Source organism: Rhizopus microsporus (assembly GCF_002708625.1).
Source record: "Rhizopus microsporus ATCC 52813 unplaced genomic scaffold scaffold_18, whole genome shotgun sequence".
Lineage (NCBI taxonomy): Eukaryota > Fungi > Mucoromycota > Mucoromycetes > Mucorales > Rhizopodaceae > Rhizopus > Rhizopus microsporus.
In genome coordinates, this window is record NW_019671933.1 from 344,089 (window position 1) to 364,774 (window position 20,686).

At 37.9% G+C, this 20,686-nt stretch overlaps 6 protein-coding genes across 6 annotated transcripts; 4 read left to right on the forward strand and 2 right to left on the reverse strand.

Annotated features, from left to right (window-relative positions):
- The first annotated feature begins 6,568 nt into the window (after positions 1–6,568).
- Positions 6,569–6,962, forward strand: RHIMIDRAFT_263632 (uncharacterized protein). The gene has a single exon (XM_023611686.1). It carries the CDS (start codon positions 6,647–6,649, stop codon positions 6,815–6,817), a length of 171 nt encoding a protein of 56 aa, XP_023463055.1. The 5' UTR covers positions 6,569–6,646; the 3' UTR covers positions 6,818–6,962.
- A 107-nt stretch (positions 6,963–7,069) lies between these two features.
- Positions 7,070–9,266, forward strand: RHIMIDRAFT_218849 (pyruvate decarboxylase PdcB). The gene is made up of 2 exons (XM_023607362.1): positions 7,070–7,200; positions 7,257–9,266. The coding sequence occupies exons 1-2, from the start codon at positions 7,108–7,110 to the stop codon at positions 8,844–8,846; spliced, it is 1,683 nt and encodes a 560-aa protein (XP_023463056.1). The 5' UTR covers positions 7,070–7,107; the 3' UTR covers positions 8,847–9,266.
- On the reverse strand, positions 9,221–9,907 carry RHIMIDRAFT_263634 (phosphoribosylglycinamide formyltransferase). Its single transcript, XM_023611687.1, has one exon. It carries the CDS (start codon positions 9,889–9,891, stop codon positions 9,277–9,279), a length of 615 nt encoding a protein of 204 aa, XP_023463057.1. The 5' UTR covers positions 9,892–9,907; the 3' UTR covers positions 9,221–9,276.
- A 940-nt stretch (positions 9,908–10,847) lies between these two features.
- Positions 10,848–17,129, forward strand: RHIMIDRAFT_263636 (uncharacterized protein). The gene is made up of 9 exons (XM_023611688.1): positions 10,848–11,010; positions 11,062–11,185; positions 11,238–11,562; positions 11,617–11,860; positions 11,928–12,226; positions 12,283–15,225; positions 15,283–15,505; positions 15,554–15,761; positions 15,815–17,129. The coding sequence occupies exons 1-9, from the start codon at positions 11,000–11,002 to the stop codon at positions 17,060–17,062; spliced, it is 5,625 nt and encodes a 1,874-aa protein (XP_023463058.1). The 5' UTR covers positions 10,848–10,999; the 3' UTR covers positions 17,063–17,129.
- RHIMIDRAFT_294530 (TPR-like protein) lies at positions 17,107–19,371 on the reverse strand. Its single transcript, XM_023614092.1, has 6 exons — positions 18,961–19,371; positions 18,640–18,910; positions 18,433–18,580; positions 18,198–18,381; positions 17,464–18,140; positions 17,107–17,412 (listed from the first exon to the last, which is right to left on the reverse strand). The coding sequence occupies exons 1-6, from the start codon at positions 19,303–19,305 to the stop codon at positions 17,238–17,240; spliced, it is 1,800 nt and encodes a 599-aa protein (XP_023463059.1). The 5' UTR covers positions 19,306–19,371; the 3' UTR covers positions 17,107–17,237.
- A 148-nt stretch (positions 19,372–19,519) lies between these two features.
- Positions 19,520–20,667, forward strand: RHIMIDRAFT_263638 (uncharacterized protein). Its single transcript, XM_023611689.1, has one exon. It carries the CDS (start codon positions 19,599–19,601, stop codon positions 20,538–20,540), a length of 942 nt encoding a protein of 313 aa, XP_023463060.1. The 5' UTR covers positions 19,520–19,598; the 3' UTR covers positions 20,541–20,667.
- The last annotated feature ends 19 nt before the right edge of the window (positions 20,668–20,686 follow it).

Here is a 20,686-nt window from a genome sequence, read left to right on the forward strand (position 1 = left end):
AAAAAAAAAACATGGCTTTAAGCCTTAATTGCATACAAACAGCAACCGTCAAGTTAGTCAATGAACTGCATAGACCATCGCTCCCTTTTTCGATATCTTTTTTTTCTATTCTCCTTAATAACAAGGTTCAAGACCGCATTGGTTCATATTCACTATTATTAAAAATTAAACTTCTTTTAAAGACTTGTCTAGATAAACTCTTGATGTGATCCGGGCGTAATTAAGGCTGAAAACATTATTGGCCTTTTGATGATATTACGATATTTGGAAAAATAAGGCGAAAAATATACTCATCATGACACTTGAATTACAAGTCTTACGTAAATTACCTCATAACATCTGTCATACAAGGCGAATAAAAAGGAAGATATTTACAGGTTAGAATACAATAGTCCCCCCCCTTGCCCATTTCCCCCCTTTTTTATTAGCGCCAAAGGTCACGTTATGTTTAGTGTATGCATGCAACCTTGACATCGGAAACAATAAACTTTACTATAAAAACAAAAACTATTTTATTTTATGAATTAGCTTAAAAAGGATGGGAGTTTTATGCGAGAAAACAAGATCCGAAACTTATTTGGGAAACGATATTATGGAAATGAGAAAAGATGAGGATCAGGGTAAGGAACATCATAAAGGTAGCCCGTCTAATTCAAATGGTACACATGACGTAAAAGACACATTGACTATAAAGAATCAGGCCATGCAACAATTTAGATCGAGATCGATAGTTTAATTAGTAGGAAAAAAAAATAGATTCGTTCTTAGAGACTATCATCACTTGACCCTATGTCTTGGCCTACTATAGATCAAAATAGAACGAAAAATATTACATACTTTTATGCACTAGCTTCATTTTTAATAAAGGCGGAAATAACTATTCATTCATGCAAGGCAGCTTAGTACACATTAATAAGGAAATAACATCATGCAGATCTTTTATACCTGCATAAAGCTAACAGCTAGTATATTGCTTAATGCCATTCCTGGACAAAATGTTGATATAATTACATGATGTGAAAAAGGAGTCCGTGAAAAGGAAATATTATCTCCTTATGAATGCATCTTATCGGAGTATAATTCACACATGGAGAAGTTAAAAGACAACCCTCACGCTTATAGATCAGGCATAACAGTATCTCTTAACATAATGCTCTATCATTAAACATAAAAGAAGCTTTTGGCTTCGCTTTACCCTTCTTATAAACAATCTCATAGTAATCTTAAAAGTCATTCTTCAGTAAAAAAAAATAATGCTTAGAATTTTATCGTGGTCCCTTGTCTTTTTTTTTTCTTCTTTTTTCTTCTTTTTTTTTTGCTTATCTTTATTTCAAATCATCAATTGTAGAATTGCTGGATTGATGTAACACGTTGCGCAATCATATTTGTTAAACAGCAACATCTGTCAAGTTACACTTCCCTTACACAAAGGTTCCCTTTTTTAGCGTATACCTCATTTTTATTGTATTTTCTTAAATCTGCTTTTAGCAGTCAAGCAGTATTGAAGATCATTGATAAAAGTCTTCTTGTTCGCTTTCATATTTTAAACCAGAGACAAAGGTACAAAGGGCGTGGCACCCTTTGCAGATTCTACCCAGTTTCGAGCAAATTTCTTGGAAGTGGGAGTATTTGTTGCTACACTTTATTCAGGAATTATTCGCACACTGATAAAAAAAAATGGTGATTTCAGACAACAAAAAATAATAAAAGAGCCCATCAGAAGCAGAAGAATGAGATATAAAAGAAATGATTAGTAAATCAGTTATTACATTATAAAGAAGAGAGTTTATGAGAAAAAAGAGAAGCAAGAAAAGTGAGTAAAATTATAAAGGAATTATTAATATCTAACCCAAAGTGCATTAAATAGGGCTGGCGATAACCAGTCCGGAAAGCGCAAAGAAAGAAAGAAAAAGAGAAGGAAGCATAGAGGGCATAGAGGGCATATAGAGAGCTCGGCTTGAATGATACTTACCTACTCTGTTTCTTTTCTCATTCACTCCAACTCTAACCCAACACTTTGGGGGCTGCTTCCTTGCTTTACACATTTTGCTAACTAAAAGAAGATGAATTCTTTTGAAACAATAAAAAAGAATTGACGTATACCGTAACCCAGGCTCCAGAACCACATCCAGCATTCACAATCGAAACTCCTCTCTTAAGATCCAAGGTGTTTGTGGCGCTTGGTGATAGGTCATAATGGAATGGTTAATATATATATATATATATATACGTACAAAGCATAACTTAATATATGTACTTCAAACAGCTCTTTGAAAGCAAGGTGTTGCTAATTGTTTAAAGGTTGTGCAAAATGGTATTTCTCATGATTACTTTCTTGCTTACCCCTACCAATCTTTGTTGTTCCTCTTCATCTTTAGGTAGCCAATAAGTTGATGGCTGAACTTTATGAGATTCTCTCTTTGACAACAATACCGTGCCTTTTTCAGCATCTGTATTATTTAAAGATGCTTCTTGTCATGGCTAATGCAGAAAATGATCAGCAGCAATTCATTGTATGCCAACCAAGTACTTACCGATATACTAACCTTTTATTAGAGGGAAGGTTGATTCTTTATGAATTAGTTCAGTATTTTATTTTGTATACTTAATTAAAACATCCGATAGCTGCTTTGTTTTTTGATATGAACAAAGCAAAGTATTGCTGCAAACGGACTCACTAGCGTGCATTTTTCTCCTTGTAGGTAAACTGACTAAGTCCTATATATTTATTGATCACTTTATGCCTCAGGTAAACATAACACCTCTAACCCTTGATTATTCTTTATTTGATACACGCAAAAGTATAAATCACATAGGATACGCTGATAGCAGCAGACACAGTCAAAGTATATTTATTTAAAATTCGCTTATCCATCCATAGCTATTAAGAAGCAACCTTTTGGAGTAACGACCGCATAAAAGACAGAATAACTACAAGCAGTAGTTATTCATTTCTTAAATTCATTTATGAATGCCTGTCGTTCTTTTTCATTTTTGAGTCCTACTATTCCAGAGGGCTCAGGAAGAGAACTCTTGACACAAATTTGACCCAGTTTCCAAGCAAGTTTCTCTGTTGCACTTGTACATGCTGCTTTTATTTGCTTTAGTATCTAGGAAAATAAACCTTTTTATCCCTTGCTTGTATCTGCATGCCCAAATCCTTTCTCTATTATTCTTGTATTTCCGGCTTCTCTTAATAGTCTTCCCAGTTCTCTACCGATGAGAGGATTTTGATCTCGAACGCTGCAAATGATATGAGCTTCTTTTTTATAAAAAAGAAATAAGATATCTTTTCCTTATATCTCTGGTTCAATACTTACTGATTTATAAAAGGTATCAATTTTTTGTTCTAGTATTTACACATGCATTGTTTATTATAAAAATAAAAAAATGATCTTCTGGGCCCTTACCTCTGTATTAGGCCCCAAGAGTTTCACAAAACCCCTGGCTTGGTGACACGCAATGGTTCCTTGACAGCAATTGGCCATTCGTCTGGGCGGAATGTCAGAATAAACAATCGCATATAGACACAACCAAACGAATTATCTAAGGAAGAAAGCACTTTAGCGACATTTCCAATATTAAATGTAAACTACCTGGGCATAACATTTCAAATGATGACATCAGCTATATCACAACCATGATAAGTACATTTAGGATAATCAGTAATCATACCCTTTTGAAGAGTGTTGATATGGTAAAAAGCAAGCATAATAAAAAGCTCGCCATGGTCCATACACCTGGTCTACAGCCTATGTCAAGTACAGATATTTCCCGTTCTTGAAGTCCAGATTTTTTAATACACTTGGTAAGAAGTTCCTGAATAAGAATGTTGACTTCTATTGACTTTTTCTATTATGTCTCTGGTATTACCTTTCAAGTAGCTCTTTATAGGTAACGTGTTGCTATGGAAATGATTTAGTAAATAAAAGTAAGAATGAGGACTATCAAGTAAGATTACGCCTGTAAGCCTCATCTACTCCTCATCGTCTTTAGGTAACCGGTGTGTCGAGTTATGAAACTTCCTCTTTGAAGGAATGCTAATATCATTTCTGTTATTACGTTTAACAATTTCTTCTAACATAGTTGCAGGCTTTTATTCTGGCTTTGCTATCAGTTAATATACAAACTTTCTTTGCTAAATAACAAGTGGGTGCCTAAAAATGTTCTTAAACAAGTAGTGAAGAAGAAAAAGAGAGAGGAAGAAAGGGGAAGAGAGAGCAGCGGCTGACCTTTTGTTGCCCACAATTGCTTGTAACATTCTTATTGAGCTTATGTTTCGTTTTGCGTTGCAATTATTTATGACATGAGTGTGGCGCTCAAGAAAAAAGGAAGTAGTAGAGTAAATCAGAAGCATATAAAAAGACTTGAAAGAGCCACTGACCATATGAGAAAGAAAAATAGCGATTAGAGCAAGTCAAATTCTCCTCTTTTCACTTACATAGACACATGTCAGCAGATATTGAGGAGGTGTAGTAGTATTCGCCATGTAATTTATGAATACAAGTGGATTCGAATGGGCTTCTTCTTAGTCCTTTATTAACAAAGAAAGAGGTTCGTGGTAAAAGAGTTTGATCTTTAAATAAGTGCTGTCAAATACAATAAATCAGTATTATGAGCCTGATATACTGTTTATAAGGCGACAAAGAATACATAATCTTCTTTGATATAGAAGTAGAAATAGAAAGTTTTATCGATTAAAACACGTTTATTGTGAAGAAGATTTGCTGAATGCTATAGAATTCTGTAAGTGTGCCCAAATCACTTACTTTCTTTGGTATCATAATTGTATCCTACTTAAGCTTGTAAGAATGGCCCCGAAAGTAGTAATCTACTATACGGTGAACAGATAAATAAATGGTTGTTGCTTGTAATACACACAACCATTTGGACACACTGGATGAAAAGCTGTCATGTGCAGTAAATTTTCTTAAATAAAGAATCGTATGTGATTCTCTTGTTATCAGAGACGGCTTTACGTAATATTGGTGAAAATAACCTTTGCCTTTTCTAGTTATTGTGATATCATTTTAAAGGAAGAGCCCATAAAGAAAAAGAATAAACATACAACAGATACTCATATAAAGAATAAAGAGGTACTCAAATTGACACTGCTGTTTTTTTGTATAAGTCACATGTTTCATGTACAACACATTTACATTTGAAAATGAATAGAGTAAAGTCTGGTTCTTAGAATAGGTAACAGCCAACAGCTACTATATTCGTAAACTCTACATCCTAAATTAGTTGACATTTTTTCTGTTTAAGGAAGTTCAAGCTGTGAGACAACATGGAGAAATGATATTCCTAGAAACACTGTCAAGTTAAAAATAGTTCATGTGTAAAAGTCATCGATCGAACAGGTTCATAAACCAGATGCCTTGCCTTAAAAATGAAACTTGTAGTATTGTATCTTTTATGGTTGTAATTAACAAAAGAATAATCAAACATCACGCCTTGATATTTGCTTAGATAAGGTAAATTCGATAACAATAAAAGCGGAAACAGACTACTACAAACTGAGTAGCGATTTCTTTATAACATAACCGATGGCTCTCTTTTTGCATAAAAAATAAAAAGTATCCTATTAAAGCTTCTGTATCAGGGGTAATGTTATTCCATAGTCTGTTTGTAGCCATGCGGACTATTCCTTTTGTTCTTGAATTCAAAGTGATAAGTCGTGTACATTCATAGAAAGGATATGGCTAATCGACAGACATATCTGGTGGTGCAGGTACCTTGATTTCGTGATAGATAAAAAAAAGACATTTGGCGGCTACTCTTTTATCCTTTACGGTATCGCAGAATGACAATGGTAACAAGTGATTTTTCAGCCGTAAATACTTCTGACTATCGGATACATCCTTATATAGAACTTGTCATAGTCTACTTAAAAGAAAACATAACAAATGGCATTTTACGTTATTCAATTTTTCGGGTGAGCAAGAAGTGGGTTCCGGTCCATGTAAATGATACGATCTCGATATAGGAAAACAAAATTCATCTTTATTAAAAGCTCCTCCTCTCTCGACTGATATAATCGCAGCGGATATCTCTATGATCTACCAGGAGTAAAAAAAAAAAAAAAAATAACAAGTGAAATATGAGTGAAAATCATGCCTAAAAATCATCCCACTTTTGCTACTCTCAATAAAGAAGGTAGCACTTGCTTTGAAACACTTTATTTGACATAACTCTTGCTTATTCTACTATTATTGTTGTCATGGAAATAAATAATTCTCTTTTCTGTGTTATTATGCGTAGTTCATTTCTGCACTTTCGCAGCAAATGAAGAGCAGAAGCAGGAATTCAACGGATCAGATTAAGGAATGGATGCTATAGAGATTTGATTGGCTGAAATTCAATTTTCACTCTAGGCCCATTTTATGTTTCCCTTTTGAAGTTCAAGCAACTTGGTTTAGGGTTCCGACAACAATCAGCCATTAAAACATTGTCTCGTGTTATCGGTTATCAGTCATATATCTCTCTCAGCCAAGACTCATCCAATATCGTGGTAAGCAATGATAATCGCGTTAAAGAGGCTATGTGAATGTTTGAATGCGTATAGGAGAAAGTGTCATGGTGTGAATTAGAATATGGTTAAGGTCGTACATGTCATGCTGATTACGTCTGTCCTATCTTTTACATGAAACTAGAAAAAGACTCAAGTTATAATATTTCATTGGTATACATTAAGAATGAATGGCCCTTAAATAATCAAAAGATGAATGTAGCGACCAGAAAGATATTATTGATTACAAAAATAGAAATAAGAAAATTAAAAAAGAAAGACATGCCTTTGAATAAAAATAATTAATGATCAAAACCCTGCTGATATATATCCTTGTCATGCATCAACCAGAACTTTATGTCTGTTTACTATGAAAAAATTTTAATTCTATTAGACAAGCCAAATCGCAGTAAAGATAACCGCATTGATGATTTTCATATTCCGATGTTTTCGGGCACAGTCGTAGTATCACACTATGAGGCATTGATGTGTGTAGATATGACATAAAAAAAAAGACTATAAAAGAAACATGATAATTTACGTCAATAGAGAATTATACTTCTTTCTTTCTTCAATTTTTAAAAACTTTACAAACAATGCCTTCAATTAAAATCGGTCAACATCTTCTCAACCGTCTTAAGGAAATCAACATTGACGTCGTCTTTGGTGTTCCCGGTGACTTCAACATGGTACGTATAACTTGCGTTTATTATGCATTTCGGCTTTATTGATTTTTTATCATTAGCCTTTACTCGATCTCATCGAAGATGATCCTGAACTCACTTGGGGTAACAATGCCAACGAATTGAACGCTTCTTATGCAGCTGATGGTTATGCTCGTATCCGTGGTGCTGGTGCTCTTATCACCACATTCGGTGTTGGTGAATTATCTGCTGTCAATGGTGTTGCTGGTTCTTACGCCGAAATGCTTCCTGTGATTCATATTGTTGGTACTCCTTCTACCAAGTCTCAAGCTGCTGGTGCCATGCTTCACCACTCCCTTGGTGATGGTAACTTTGATGTCTTCTTCAACATGTCTTCAATGATTGCTTGCGCTTCTGCCCACTTGAAGAAACAAACTGCCATTGCTGAAATTGACCGTGTTATTTCTCAAGCTCTTCTTTCTAAACGAACAGGTTACATTGGTATCCCTATCGACCTTATCTTCTGCGAAGTAGAGATTCCTGACTCTCTTCCTCCTGTTCAAACCCAACTCCCTAAGAACCCCCCTCAAGTCCAAGAAATTGCCTTAAGAGTAGTCTCAGACGCTATTTCCAAGGCTAAATTCCCTGTTATCATTGTCGATGGTTGCGTTCTCCGTCACCGCTGTCAAAAGCAAGTCCAAGAATTCATCGAGCGTTCTGGTTTCCCTACCTATGTGGCTCCCATGGGTAAAGGTGCTGTAGATGAAAGACTCCACTGTTTCCGTGGTTGTTATTCTGGTAATGTCACACTTGAAGCCGTGGGTGAAGAAATTAAACAAGCCGACTTGATCATCGAAATTGGTTCCATCAAGTCTGACTTCAACACTGGTAACTTTTCCTACGCACTTGATCGCTCCAAGACAATCACTCTCCACTCATTTGCCACCATTGTCTTCTGCGCTGAATACCAAAAGGTTTCCATGATGGAATTCATTCCTCTCTTGACCCAAACTCTTCCTGAACAACCTCGTGTCTTCGATTTGGGTCCTCGCCACAAGCCTTTACCTATTCAGCCCGGTACTGAAATTACACACAACTACTTCTGGCAAAAGGTTCCCGAATATATGGATGAAAACGCTATTGTATGTGCTGAAACAGGTACTGCTGAATTTGCTTCCTTAAACATGGATGGTCCTGTAGGCACCACTTATATCACTCAAATTCTTTGGGGTTCCATCGGTTTCTCCGTTGGTGCTGCTGTTGGTGCTGCCATTGCCGATCGTAATCGTCGTGTGTATCTCTTTGTTGGTGATGGTTCCTTCCAATTGACCTGTCAAGAAGTCTGTGTTTTCCTTCGTCATGGTTTGACACCTGTCATCTTCCTCTTGAATAACGATGGTTATTTGATTGAAAAGCTTATCCATGGTCCTCACCGTGCTTACAACAACTTCCAGATGTGGGAATACAGTAAGACCCTTGACTACTTTGGTGCTCATCTCGAAAAGAACAGTAAGATGGGTTGTCCCAAGGTTGGATTCGAAGGCAAGGTTGCTACTCGTGATGAATTCGAAGAAGCTATGAAACAAGTTCAAGCCAATCCTGACAAGATCCACTTCCTTGAAGTCATCATGCCTCAATTTGATGCTCCTCGTGAACTCGAACTCCTCGTTGCTAACTCTGAAAATCGTTAAAAAAGATTCTAGTATATAATTCTAGTAACATGTTCATATACATCATTACATTTATTATTCATCATGCCTCATATACTCTTTAAAATAAATTTTGTATACATTTGTCATAAATTTAGTATTTGTCAAACAATAACTCTTGCAAAAAGGAAAGCGATTGTGAATAGATAAACTCTAAAGGCTCGTTCTTTTATTTAATTGAGTTAACCATATGTTTATTGCAGTTTATTAATTGACTTTAGATGCAATTATTTGTATTACATCACTTATTGTGCAGCCAACGTAGCTTATTTTGTTGAATAAATAATATCCAAATATATCCCTCTGACATCAATAAACGTGTTAATATTCGCAAGAGATATACGTTCAGTAATTGGAAACATATAAAAAAGAAAAAACAAAGAGTGGTGATCTTTTACAATAAAAAGCATATTTACACATTGTTTTTTAATTCATTTAAAAACTTTTGAGCGCCTTCGACAATGAGCTTGTGTTCAGCTATATGAATACGATTCTCGAGATCTTCAAGAGAGTCAGTTGGATAGATGGGAACAACCTGTTGAAGGATGACTTGTCCTTTGTCAACATCTGCAATCACTTTGTGAACCATGATGCCTGTGTGTGTAATCTCTCCCTTCTTGTAAGCCTCGTAAGCTCGTTCAATGGCGTGAGCACCGTCGAATTGGCCAGGTAAAGCAGGATGTAAGTTGATGACATTGTCGTTAAAGAAGGATAAAAACTCAGGTGACAAAATATGCATCCAACCAGCCAAGACCACAAGGTCTGGCTTACATTCCTGAATGGCTTTTGCAACGTGAATATCAAAGTCGACGCGTGTCTTGCCTGCGTCCTTAAATTGTTTGAGTGAAAACGTTTGTGTGGGTATACCGGCCTTCTTGGCACGTTCAAGACCAAATGCGTTCTTTCGGTTAGAGATGACATTAACAATTTTTGCTTTGAGTCTGCCTTCTTGAGTGGCATCAATAAGAGCTTGAAGGTTAGTGCCTGAGCCGGAGATGAGGACAACGATAGTAGGAAGATCGGTCATTGTTTTGAATAACGGGAAGACGAGGGGAGAGAGGGGAACGAGCCAGAACGTGATCAAGTCATAGATGTGGCTTGTTTACAGATCAGATGTCCTTTTTTTCCTCTTATTGCTCTGTTATTGGATTAATTACAGAGTTTTGGTAATGAGTTTCAATCATGTTACCGCTCATCTCCAACACCACGTTACTACATTGCAAATAACGTAAAAATCTATTTCCGATAAGTGGTTTTTATAGATACTACAGAGTATATTTAGCCGTCTGGGTGTTGCTTAGCAGCCATGGTCACACCAACATGTTGCCACGTTTATCCGTCGCTTGTGAAAATGAGTTATTTATTGTCACAAATTACCTTTTATAAATGACAACCAATTAGGTAATATTTAGTTATTTTAGTATCTTAGTGAAGAATGAGTTTCCGTTCAGTGTAATTTAAACTTTTTACTAACCTCCGAAACGCGCAGCTTCTACTCTATAAATAAAGAGGGAGGAGTTCCTGAAAAGCAAGTTTTCTTTTTCTTTTTTCTTTACATTTCACAAAAAATTTTAACGACAAGAAAAATATGAACGGATACAAAATTATCACTTACGTTTCAATACTTGTTAATCAAGGCTATTCTGAATCAGATTTCTGTCCTGGCTGTGGTATCGATATCTCTCAATTCACTCATGATGACTCCTGCCCTTATGTTAATAGGTCCTGATACCAATATCAGGACATGTAAATGATACGCCCATACACCCACATCACGTCCATACAAACACAAACAAACACATACAACCATTATTATAGAATTATTATAGAACCAATTATGCCCTTTGTAAATATGGAAATAAAATACCCTCCTTTGTGTATATTATTATTGTTACTTATGGCTAGTGACATTTCTCGCATATTTTACATATTCTTTACCCCATAAACACACCTTTGCGCACAGCAAACAATAAAAGAATGATGATTGCATAACAGTTCCTTTTGTCTTAAAATGATTGGACAGTGACGTCTTTTTTTTTCCGGTTTGGAAATTTCAAAAAGTATAAAAATTGCACTTTTTCCCTTTCTATGTATTAAAAACATATAGAAAAGGGGGTGCATTTAAAAAGCCACAGATGACAACAAGGTAACATAAATTAAATACAGCTCTCTTTTTCTTTTTCTTATGCGTCTTTAGGCTCGATCGACTCGTCCTTTTATTAGATACAGGCTCAACAACAGCTGTCAGACGTACAGCAGCCCAACAGTTGGGTGAAATTCAAAAGCAGCATCCTGGTGAACTATACAACTTATTATCAAGAGTAAAATAAAAAATGATTGTCATATCATACAGAAAAGTTGACTTTGCCATAGGTCGCTGTCCACTTGAGGAGCAAAGCGTGGGATACACGTTTAGCTGCTGGTCAAGCACTGGAAGCCATTGCTGCTAACGTACCAGCATGGGATCCTTCGGATGAAGATGAAATTGCCATAAAAATAGACAACAACGAGGAACAACACAAGTTGCGTTTTAGTGAATTCGATTTAGCATCTGTTCTTCAACATGGAAAACTCTTACTTGGCTCAGCTGGAAAAGAGTACGATATTGACTTTTCAGACATGACACCACAAGAACGACTAGAGATCCAACGACGTAATCTAAAAGAACGACTGGGTTTAGCAAGTCAGTTTATGGATGGTATAAGATTCAATATGTATTAGATAACCATTATAACCCCATGCTTTATCATAGTCGATCTCCTAGAGGATGCCGATTTGGACACACGCTCCAAAAAAGAAAAATCCACACCTGTTCCATCTCCTTCCGCTTCTACTACATCTACTTCACCTGCTACAACAACAACAACAACAACTAATTTAATGCCACCTACACCTGCTATAGCAGAGATCAACATGGCGGGCTTATCGGCCAGGGAACGAAATATGCTGAAACGTAAACTAAAGTCAGAATCTAAAATGAAAAACAAAGCCGAAAAGTAAATGTATACCCATGATATATGTGCGTACACAGAATGTCCAAGTGTGATTAATTGTTATTTATAGAGTACGTATCATGGACGTGAAAAATAAGTCAGATCATCCTGTACCAAAACCAGTTAAAATAGAAAAAGAAGAATTTGACATTACCGCTCAACCACAGTCCAATAAGTTTGTTGTAGAGGCAAAGAAGCCAAGCCCAGCAGACAATGCAGCAGATGAACCTCAGCATGATTGGCCATTTAAAATGATTTGTGAGCACTTGTGCTTAGATCTCTTTGATCCTGCTTGGGAGATTCGTCACGGTGCTGGTATTGGGCTGCGTAGCATTCTTAAGGCACATGGTGCCGGTGCTGGCAAAAAAGGTAATGTTGACGTGATATGAAAAAGAAAGTGTCCTGACATGACCACATGTGTGTAGTGGGTTATAAAGAAAAGAACCAGGAGCTACATAATGCATGGTTAGAAGATTGTGCTATCAGACTGTTATGTGTATTTGCCCTCGACAGATTTGCAGACTTTGTCTCTGACCAGGTTGTATGTCCTGTTCGTGAAACATGTTCGCAAACATTGGGCGTTGTATTGCAGTACATGACACCAGAAGCAGTTGGAAAAGTACATGATAATCTATTAAAACTTATCAATCAGCAAGACCCAGCCTTTGCTGGCAAATCAATCTGGGAGGTTAGGCATGCGGGATTACTTGGCCTTAAGTACACAGTTGCGGTTCGAAAGGATCTAGTAGAGATGCTTGTCGAAGGCACAACAGGGGCTATCATCTTAGGCTTACGAGATCATGACGACGATGTTCGTGCAGTGAGTGCTGCGACACTTTTACCCATCACCTCTGAATTTGTACGCCTTAGTTCCAGGGAAAGAATCCGCGATGTCATCTTGACATTATGGGACTGTTTGATCGACCTCAAGGATGACCTAACAGCTTCAACTGGTGCTGTCATGGACTTGATTGCCAAGATGTTTGAACAGCTAGGTGTGATGGATATTGTACGTGAGAACTTTAGCTTAAATGATCTTGTGCCCAGATTGCATCCTTTCTTTCGACACACCATTTCGGGTGTGCGCATGGCTGTCTTGAACACCCTATTGACCTTTTTAGAATGCGGTACAGCCTCAGAGTGGATCGACGAACGTGTTTATCGTTTAGTATTTCAAAATATGATTGTAGAAGAAAAACCCGACATTTTAGAAAAATCACTTCAAGTTTGGAGTTCTTTAACTATTGACGGCAAAGTCGAGAATCAACTTGTTTTGCAAGGAACACAAAACTGGCTTGGAAGCTGGTTTGAAATTACCATGACGCCAATCGGCCAACCACTAGATACAGCCACTTATTTTTACAAGCCCCCAGGAGCGTTTGGTCTGGGCGGTGGAAGCGCCCTAATGGATAAAGGAGCGACAAAGAAATCAAAAAAGACAGTAAACAAGGGTATTCCAGAAGATGTTGTACGTGGCAATCTGTTAGAAGAAAGTCATAACTTAGATGCAGGTATGATTGCTCAAGACTTTTCTCTTGTTACGATGGACCAAGTCATGCGCTGTCGTATTGCGTGTACCAGTGCGCTTGGCATGGCTATGAGCACCTGGCCTGATGATTCCATGGAGCTGTCTTATCAGGATGTGCTTTTGAATCTTCTTAGCTCGCAATGGGCATTGAAACGTCAATTGGGTGCTATGGCTGTTGAGGAATGGGCCAAGGCTGTCTTAAAGACAAGATACAACGCAGACGATATTATCCACGCACCCCCAGAAGCTATTCTTGCCAATACGCACAATTTCCCCAAGACTTTGTCTCAATCCATGATTGCTAATCTCGAAAATGCTCAGCAGCAAGCTACAAACTTCTATTTTGAGCTCGTTCATGTCCTGAAACGTATTCGTGCTGAATGCCAAAACTTGTTAAACGCATTTCACTCGGAAGCCAAAGTACCTTTGGATCAAATTCCTACTTTACCTACCCTTGTGCCTGGTGAGGCGCTTCCAGAACAGGGGCCTCTCTTTACCGTCGAGACAGCATCCGCTGTGATCAGCGAGATGTTTGATCAGTTATTGACCAAAGTCCCTAAAGGCAAGGGCCGTGCCGCCTTACTTAAGTCGATGGAAGAACGACAGCGTCGTGTAGTTGCATCTATGGGATACTTTGAGGAACTGAAACAGAAGATCGAAATCCACGTTTACGCAAGCACTGCAGGTGCTGTGGTCGAGCTTGGTGTACTGCCCGCCAAATTGAACCCAGTGATTCGTAGTGTGATGAATAGTATCAAGTATGAAGAAAACATAGACTTACAACAACGGTCGGCTGCTACGCTTGCCAATCTTGTGGCTCTTTGTGAACGTTCCCACCAAAGCCGTACTAGCCCTAATGACAAGATTGTAAAGAATCTGTGTACTTTCCTTTGTGCTGATACGACCGTGACACCCTTATTACAGGATAATCAACTCGAATCAGGCATCTTGTCTATTCAAAAAGAAGATACAACAAGCAAAAGTAAGGAGTCCAAAGAACTGACCCCTGAACAAAAAGATGCACAGCTTACAAAGCGAGGCGCTGAAATTACCTTACGAGAGCTCTGTAACCGCTTTGGCCCCAGTGTGTTTAATATGGTTCCTAAACTAAAGGAATGTGCTAGTCAAAAAATCATCGAGATATTCCCTGAGCAAGGCATCGAGCAGGCAGATAAAGTGATTCGACAAGATTTTCAAATCGGACAGGATGTGATTGACTCCTTGACTGTCTTGACCATGGTAGTACCTCATCTTTCCGAGAAGTTATGGGACGATGTGAGTAACATTGTGCCTTATGTCTGCCGATCACTGCAATCTTGCTATGCCGTTATACGCACCATGAGCGCCAAATGCTTAGCAGCCATCGCTAATGTGATCACTGACAGAACGATGCATATGATCGTCGAACAAGTCCTACCTCATCTCAGTAATCCACTCAATGTGCATCACCGACAAGGTGCAGCTGAACTTATCTATCACCTTGTACAGCTACTGGATACCAAGATCTTGCCCTATACAATCTTCTTAATAGTTCCTATCCTTGGTCGCATGAGTGATCCTGATGAGTCTGTTCGTCTTATCTGTACCAACTGCTTTGCCTTGCTTATCAAGCTTGTACCTCTTGAAGCAGGTATTCCTGACCCTCCAGGCATGTCTGCAGAAATGCTCGCGCATCGTGATGAAGAACGCCGATTCTTATCACAATTGCTTGATAGCTCCAAGGTTGAAAATTACGAAATCCCAGTCAAGATCAAGGCAGAACTTCGCAAGTATCAACAAGAAGGTGTCAACTGGCTCGCTTTTCTCAACAAATTCCACCTGCACGGCATATTGTGTGATGGTAAGTACTTTAAAAAAAAGGCTTGGAACATAGGATACTGATATGATGAGGGTTTAGATATGGGTTTAGGTAAGACGCTTCAGTCTATCTGTATCCTTGCTGGTGACCATTATACAAGAGCACAAAAATACCAAGAAACACAGTCTCCTGAGTTTGCGCATTGCCCATCTCTGGTCATCTGTCCACCAACCTTGACCGGGCATTGGTACCATGAAATCCTAAATTACTGTGATAATCTGAAACCATTACTTTACACAGGAGGCCCCAATGATCGTAAAAAGTAAGCATATACAGCCTGTACTAACTGCAGTACTCATTGCTTCTTTAGAATCCGTGCCTCGTTTAATAATTATGATATAGTCATCATGTCCTATGATATTATTCGTAATGATATTGACGAACTAGAGCCTCTGCACTGGAACTACTGTATTCTGGATGAAGGACACATTATCAAGAACGGCAAGACCAAGATCACAAAAGCGATTAAAACGCTGAAATCAAATCATCGTCTTATTCTCTCTGGTACACCTATCCAAGTGAGTAACAACAGCATTTTGAAGATAAAAACTCATAACCCATACGTATTTAGAATAATGTGCTTGAGCTATGGTCCTTGTTTGACTTTTTGATGCCTGGTTTCCTTGGCACAGAGAAGGCGTTCAACGATCGTTTTGGCAAACCTATTCTCGCAAGTAAAGATAGCAAGAGCTCATCAAAAGAACAGGAAGCGGGTGCACTGGCATTAGAAGCTCTACACAAGCAAGTACTACCGTTCTTGCTGCGTCGATTAAAAGAAGACGTATTACATGATTTACCGCCCAAGATCATTCAGGACTACTACTGTGAACTGAGCGAACTGCAAAAGTCTCTATACGAAGAATTTGCAAAATCTCAAGCACGGAGCAGTGTAGAGGACGATCTGGCGCCACAAAAGACGAATGCTTCCAAGGGAGCGACCCACATCTTCCAGGCATTACAATACCTTCGCAGGCTATGCAATCATCCTTTATTGGTTGTGAATGAAAAATATGCCAATTACAACAAAGTGCAAGACTTTTTGCACAAGTCCAACACAACCTTACACAGCATTCAGAACGCACCCAAGCTGCAAGCACTGAAGCAGCTGCTCGGAGAATGTGGTATTGGAGTAACCAACACAGAATCAGAGTCAGATCCAGCAGCTATGGCCATCGGAGCCGTGAGTCAGCATCGTGCGCTTATCTTTTGTCAATTGAAGCCAATGCTGGATATTATAGAGAATGACTTGTTTAAAAAGTTGATGCCAACGGTGAGCTATCTACGATTAGACGGGTCAGTAGACTCAAATAAACGACATGAGCTCGTTCAAAAGTTCAATGCGGATCCATCTATTGACGTATTACTGCTGACGACGCATGTAGGTGGGCTCGGCCTTAACCTTACAGGTGCAGATACTGTAATCTTTGTTGAACATGACTGGAACCCGATGAAGGATCTCCAGGCAATGGATCGTGCACATCGTATTGGACAGAAGAAAGTAGTGAATGTCTATCGATTGATTACTCGTGGTACCTTGGAAGAAAAAATCATGGGTCTCCAAAAGTTCAAGCTCAATATTGCTAATTCAATTGTGAATCAACAAAACTCTGGGTTACAGAGTATGGATACGGATCAGATCCTTGACTTGTTTAATATTGGCGGTGATAATGAAGCCAAGAAGAAGCAGCCCAAAGATAATGTATCAGCTGAAGGATTGGGAGCTGCTAAAGCAGTCTTGGAAAATTTGGAGTCGCTATGGGATGAAAAGGACTATGAGGAAGAATATAACATTGATAGTTTTATTAACAGCTTAACGTAAATTACATTTTCTATGTAGAATTTTTATAAATAAATAAAAACAGTGAACATATTGCTCAATGACAGTCTAAAAAGAAGATTGAAAAGACTGTAATTTAAGTACTTTTTGTATTGAGGTAGAAAAAGGACTCTTCGAGCCGCGCTTTTTATTGGAGAATTTTATAATTATTATGTCTCTAGGCTTTTCGTGTGGAACTCTTGGCAGTCTTCTTACTCTTACTCTTTGCACGGAAATTTGAACGCTCTTGTTTGGGTAACCATCGTTCTGGATCAGGTTGAGACTTGGAGTCCATTTTTTTGGGCAATAGTGGCTTTCTCTTCTTCTTTTGCTTTGGCTTCTTAACAAAAGTACTACTCATGGTATTAATAAGGCTGATCTTGTTATGTTTAGCAGTGACTCACCCGTTAGGATCCTTCTTTACATATCCTCGCTTTACACCAGGTACTATCTTTTCAAGTGTGTCGACGTCTATATGATTGAGTGCGATTTCTGGCAAAGCACTGCCGTACTGTTCTGCCTTGGTAGGATCGACCTGAGCATAGGCTGCGATCAAGCCAGCGACAGCCTGAGCATCTGTTGGATCCTCCTTGACAAGTTGCTCATAGTCCTCAACTGCTTCTTGGAGACGTCCAGCCTTTAGTTTGAACGCAGCTGTCTGTTTAACGATCGAAGTTGGTGTATGTGTCGAGGCAAAGGAATCATCTGACTTCCAGATGGAAGCTGCCTTATCCAAAGTTTCCATCGCCTTCTCGGGTTGACCTGTTTGTTGGTAAAGCCAGACCAAAAGGGCGACAATAGCAGGTCTATACTGTTCTTGTTTATTATCAGCTACCCCGTTCAAATAATGCTGTAGTGTCTCTAAGGCAGCCTTATGTTGTGACTCAAGCATTTGCAGTTGGATAGCTGCAAAATGAATAGCAAGTGACGTAGGTTTCTTTTCAGCATACTTTTTGAGTTCCTCGATTGCCTTGCTGGCCTTATGTTGGTGATAAGTGGCGCTCGCTAAAACAAGATAGAGCGAGTCGTTATCTGGATATTTATCAATCAATTTTTGTGCTTGATCTCTACATGCAGCATACTACACACAGTACCCATCAGCTTTAAATTACATACATAAAGGATAACAAATACTAACCTTCTTTGCATATAAATGTAACAAACTTTCATTCATTAAGATCACGCGCTTTTGGTAATTTTTTAGTTTAGCATCGGCTTCTTTGCTTGTTGCAAACTTTAATTTTTTAGCTGCATCTTCTACATCCTTTGCTTGGTCAATAACAACAATATTGTTAGAAGCAACAGCTGCAATACTTGTGTCTCTATTGCAAAAAAGGTCAACAAATGAAAATGTATACGAGATAAGGTTTTACTTTGAGTTTAGCACGGATTGATAGATTTTGATTGCTTCCGAGGTGCGTCCTTGAAGCTGGTATGTGTATCCCAACTGAGTTGTGATGACAGCCAGTTCTTGTTCCTGTTCTTCTTCACTCATTGTGCTTGATTTATCCATGCATTGCTCTATAAATAGTATTTCTTTTTAAAAAAGGGTGCAAATGCTTTCATCCTATTAATATTACTCTGAGCTAATTCAAGCTGTTCTTGGGCCTTTGCAATATTTCCTTGCGCCAAATAAACCGAAGCAGCGTTATAAGCAACTTCATAAAGATCTTCTGATCTTTCCTTTACAGGGTCTATTTCCTTGCTTTGATAGGTAGAGAACAAAAGACCTGCCTTTGCAGCTAATAAGTTTACTTGAATTTCGTCATAAAGAACATCTTTTTTATCCAAAGTTTTCAATAGTGATTCATACACTTCAACAGCTTTTTTGAATTGCCCTTGTGAATACAACTAAGAAATCATGAGTATCCTTTTTTCCTAATAACTTAATAGTTTTTTACGAGCTGTGCTTCAAGATAAAGTAAGGAAGGTGACTGATTGCTTGATGACAATTCTTCCAAAAGTTCCATGGCTGGTGCAAATTGGTTTGTACGATAATAGCAATAGATTTTTTCATAAGCCAATTCCTTTGTGTTTCTGAATTGACGAGCAATGAGTGTAAGGGCGTCTCTGTATTTTTCGAGACGAATGAGAGAGATGACTTTAGATTGAAGGACTATTTTATCATCTGGTGTCAATTTTAAGAGTTGATCACAAAGTTCTAAAGCCTGCTGGTCATCTTCACTGTCGATGGCTTTTTTAAGTTTTGTAAAAAGACTAGTTGTTTCTTGTTCCTTTGACGACATTAGTTAAGTAATGTATGCGCGTCAATATATTTTCAAGAAAAAAAAAGACACACTGGGAAGGCTGTCATGTTGCCCAAAAAAAAAGTTGACCCGGTGTTTTAAAATGTGCCCATTTAAAATGCTGCTCCTTTGTTTACACCAAAATACGTTTTGTGTACTTTTTAGTGTTTCCTTTCTGCATCTTGATTCCGTTTTTTCCATGTCCCTTTTTTTGCTTCTTTTTTCTTTTCTTTTCTTTATCTTTCCCTTTCTCTTTCACTTTCTTTATTCTTTTTTCTCTTTAGTTTTATTAAATGTTTCAAAAACCAAACGCAGTTGACACGCCTCGATATGAAAAGCCAAATGCGTATGACGAGGAAGATATGGCGGTGACAGCCAGTCGTCATGGAAGCCGAAGCAGTCGGATGACTACCGATTCCTATTCTAGTCGATATTTTTCATATCCAACTCAAGAAACGCCGAATACTTCACCACCTTCATCACCCAAGACAACATTTCAACATGTCATGACTAACTCTATTCTTAAACAATCATCGCCTACCACACAGACATCATTTACAGAATTGGAAATCAATAAACAAGAAGAACAACGACAAAAAAGTGCTACGCTGCGTCACCAAAGAAGCATGATGTTGTTAAGGGAACAAGAAATGCTCCGGTACTACATTTTACGACACCGTGACATTTACAACAGCGATAGAGAGTTAGTCTATCGAAAACTAAGTTCACGATCATGGACTTACCAACAAAATACTCTAGTGGATGTAGCCAAAGGAAATAAAAAGATTGCCTATGTGAAAAGAAAGACTTTTAACAAAGACTACATCACCATCGAGTTGGAAGGAGAAAGTGAACCGGAATACTTGATAAAGAAACAGTTTACGACAAATACATTGCTATTTGAATACGAAACATACTTTTATGGATCAAAGCTTAGGTGGAAGAGGCCAAGTTTATTATCCAATGATTTTACGTGTGAGATCAAAGTGATATTAAATTTGAACAAAACAAAAGAAGATTATATTGACAGTGACAGTGATGAAGATACAGATCATGACTACCACAGTCATAAGAATTGCAGAAGATGGAAGCTATTAGCAGAGTATAGTGAAGAATGCTTAACCATACAACGTCATGTACTGAGTCAAATAGGTGGTGACAAACGTGATTTATTAGAAGTAAATTTAATAATCACTTGTTGTACATTGATGGATGTGATAAGAAAAGCCTTTTAAGTTTGTTATTTTTCCTCCCTTATTCCCCCTTTTATCTTTATATATATTATACATGAAACAATAAAAAGACTCCCCTCGATGTCAATATGACATAAACTATTATTTTTTATATATAAATCTTTTTTATTTCTTTTTTCTTTTTTTTT

Bases quoted from the DNA above. Each gene is read 5' to 3' on its own strand.
- RHIMIDRAFT_263636 (XM_023611688.1), top strand. The intron at 11,861-11,927 runs GTAAATGTATAC...TGTTATTTATAG, and splicing joins ATGAAAAACAAAGCCGAAAA to AGTACGTATCATGGACGTGA. The intron at 15,762-15,814 runs GTGAGTAACAAC...ATACGTATTTAG, and splicing joins TCTCTGGTACACCTATCCAA to AATAATGTGCTTGAGCTATG.
- RHIMIDRAFT_294530 (XM_023614092.1), bottom strand. From the start codon at position 19,305: ATGTCGTCAAAGGAACAAGAAACAACTAGTCTTTTTACAAAACTTAAA. The intron at 18,581-18,639 runs GTAATATTAATA...TACTATTTATAG, and splicing joins ACAGCTTGAATTAGCTCAGA to AGCAATGCATGGATAAATCA. The intron at 18,382-18,432 runs GTAAAACCTTAT...TTTTTGCAATAG, and splicing joins CAATCCGTGCTAAACTCAAA to AGACACAAGTATTGCAGCTG.
- RHIMIDRAFT_263634 (XM_023611687.1), bottom strand. From the start codon at position 9,891: ATGACCGATCTTCCTACTATCGTTGTCCTCATCTCCGGCTCAGGCACT.
- RHIMIDRAFT_263638 (XM_023611689.1), top strand. From the start codon at position 19,599: ATGTTTCAAAAACCAAACGCAGTTGACACGCCTCGATATGAAAAGCCA.
- RHIMIDRAFT_263632 (XM_023611686.1), top strand. From the start codon at position 6,647: ATGAAACTAGAAAAAGACTCAAGTTATAATATTTCATTGGTATACATT.
- RHIMIDRAFT_218849 (XM_023607362.1), top strand. From the start codon at position 7,108: ATGCCTTCAATTAAAATCGGTCAACATCTTCTCAACCGTCTTAAGGAA. The intron at 7,201-7,256 runs GTACGTATAACT...TTTTATCATTAG, and splicing joins TTCCCGGTGACTTCAACATG to CCTTTACTCGATCTCATCGA.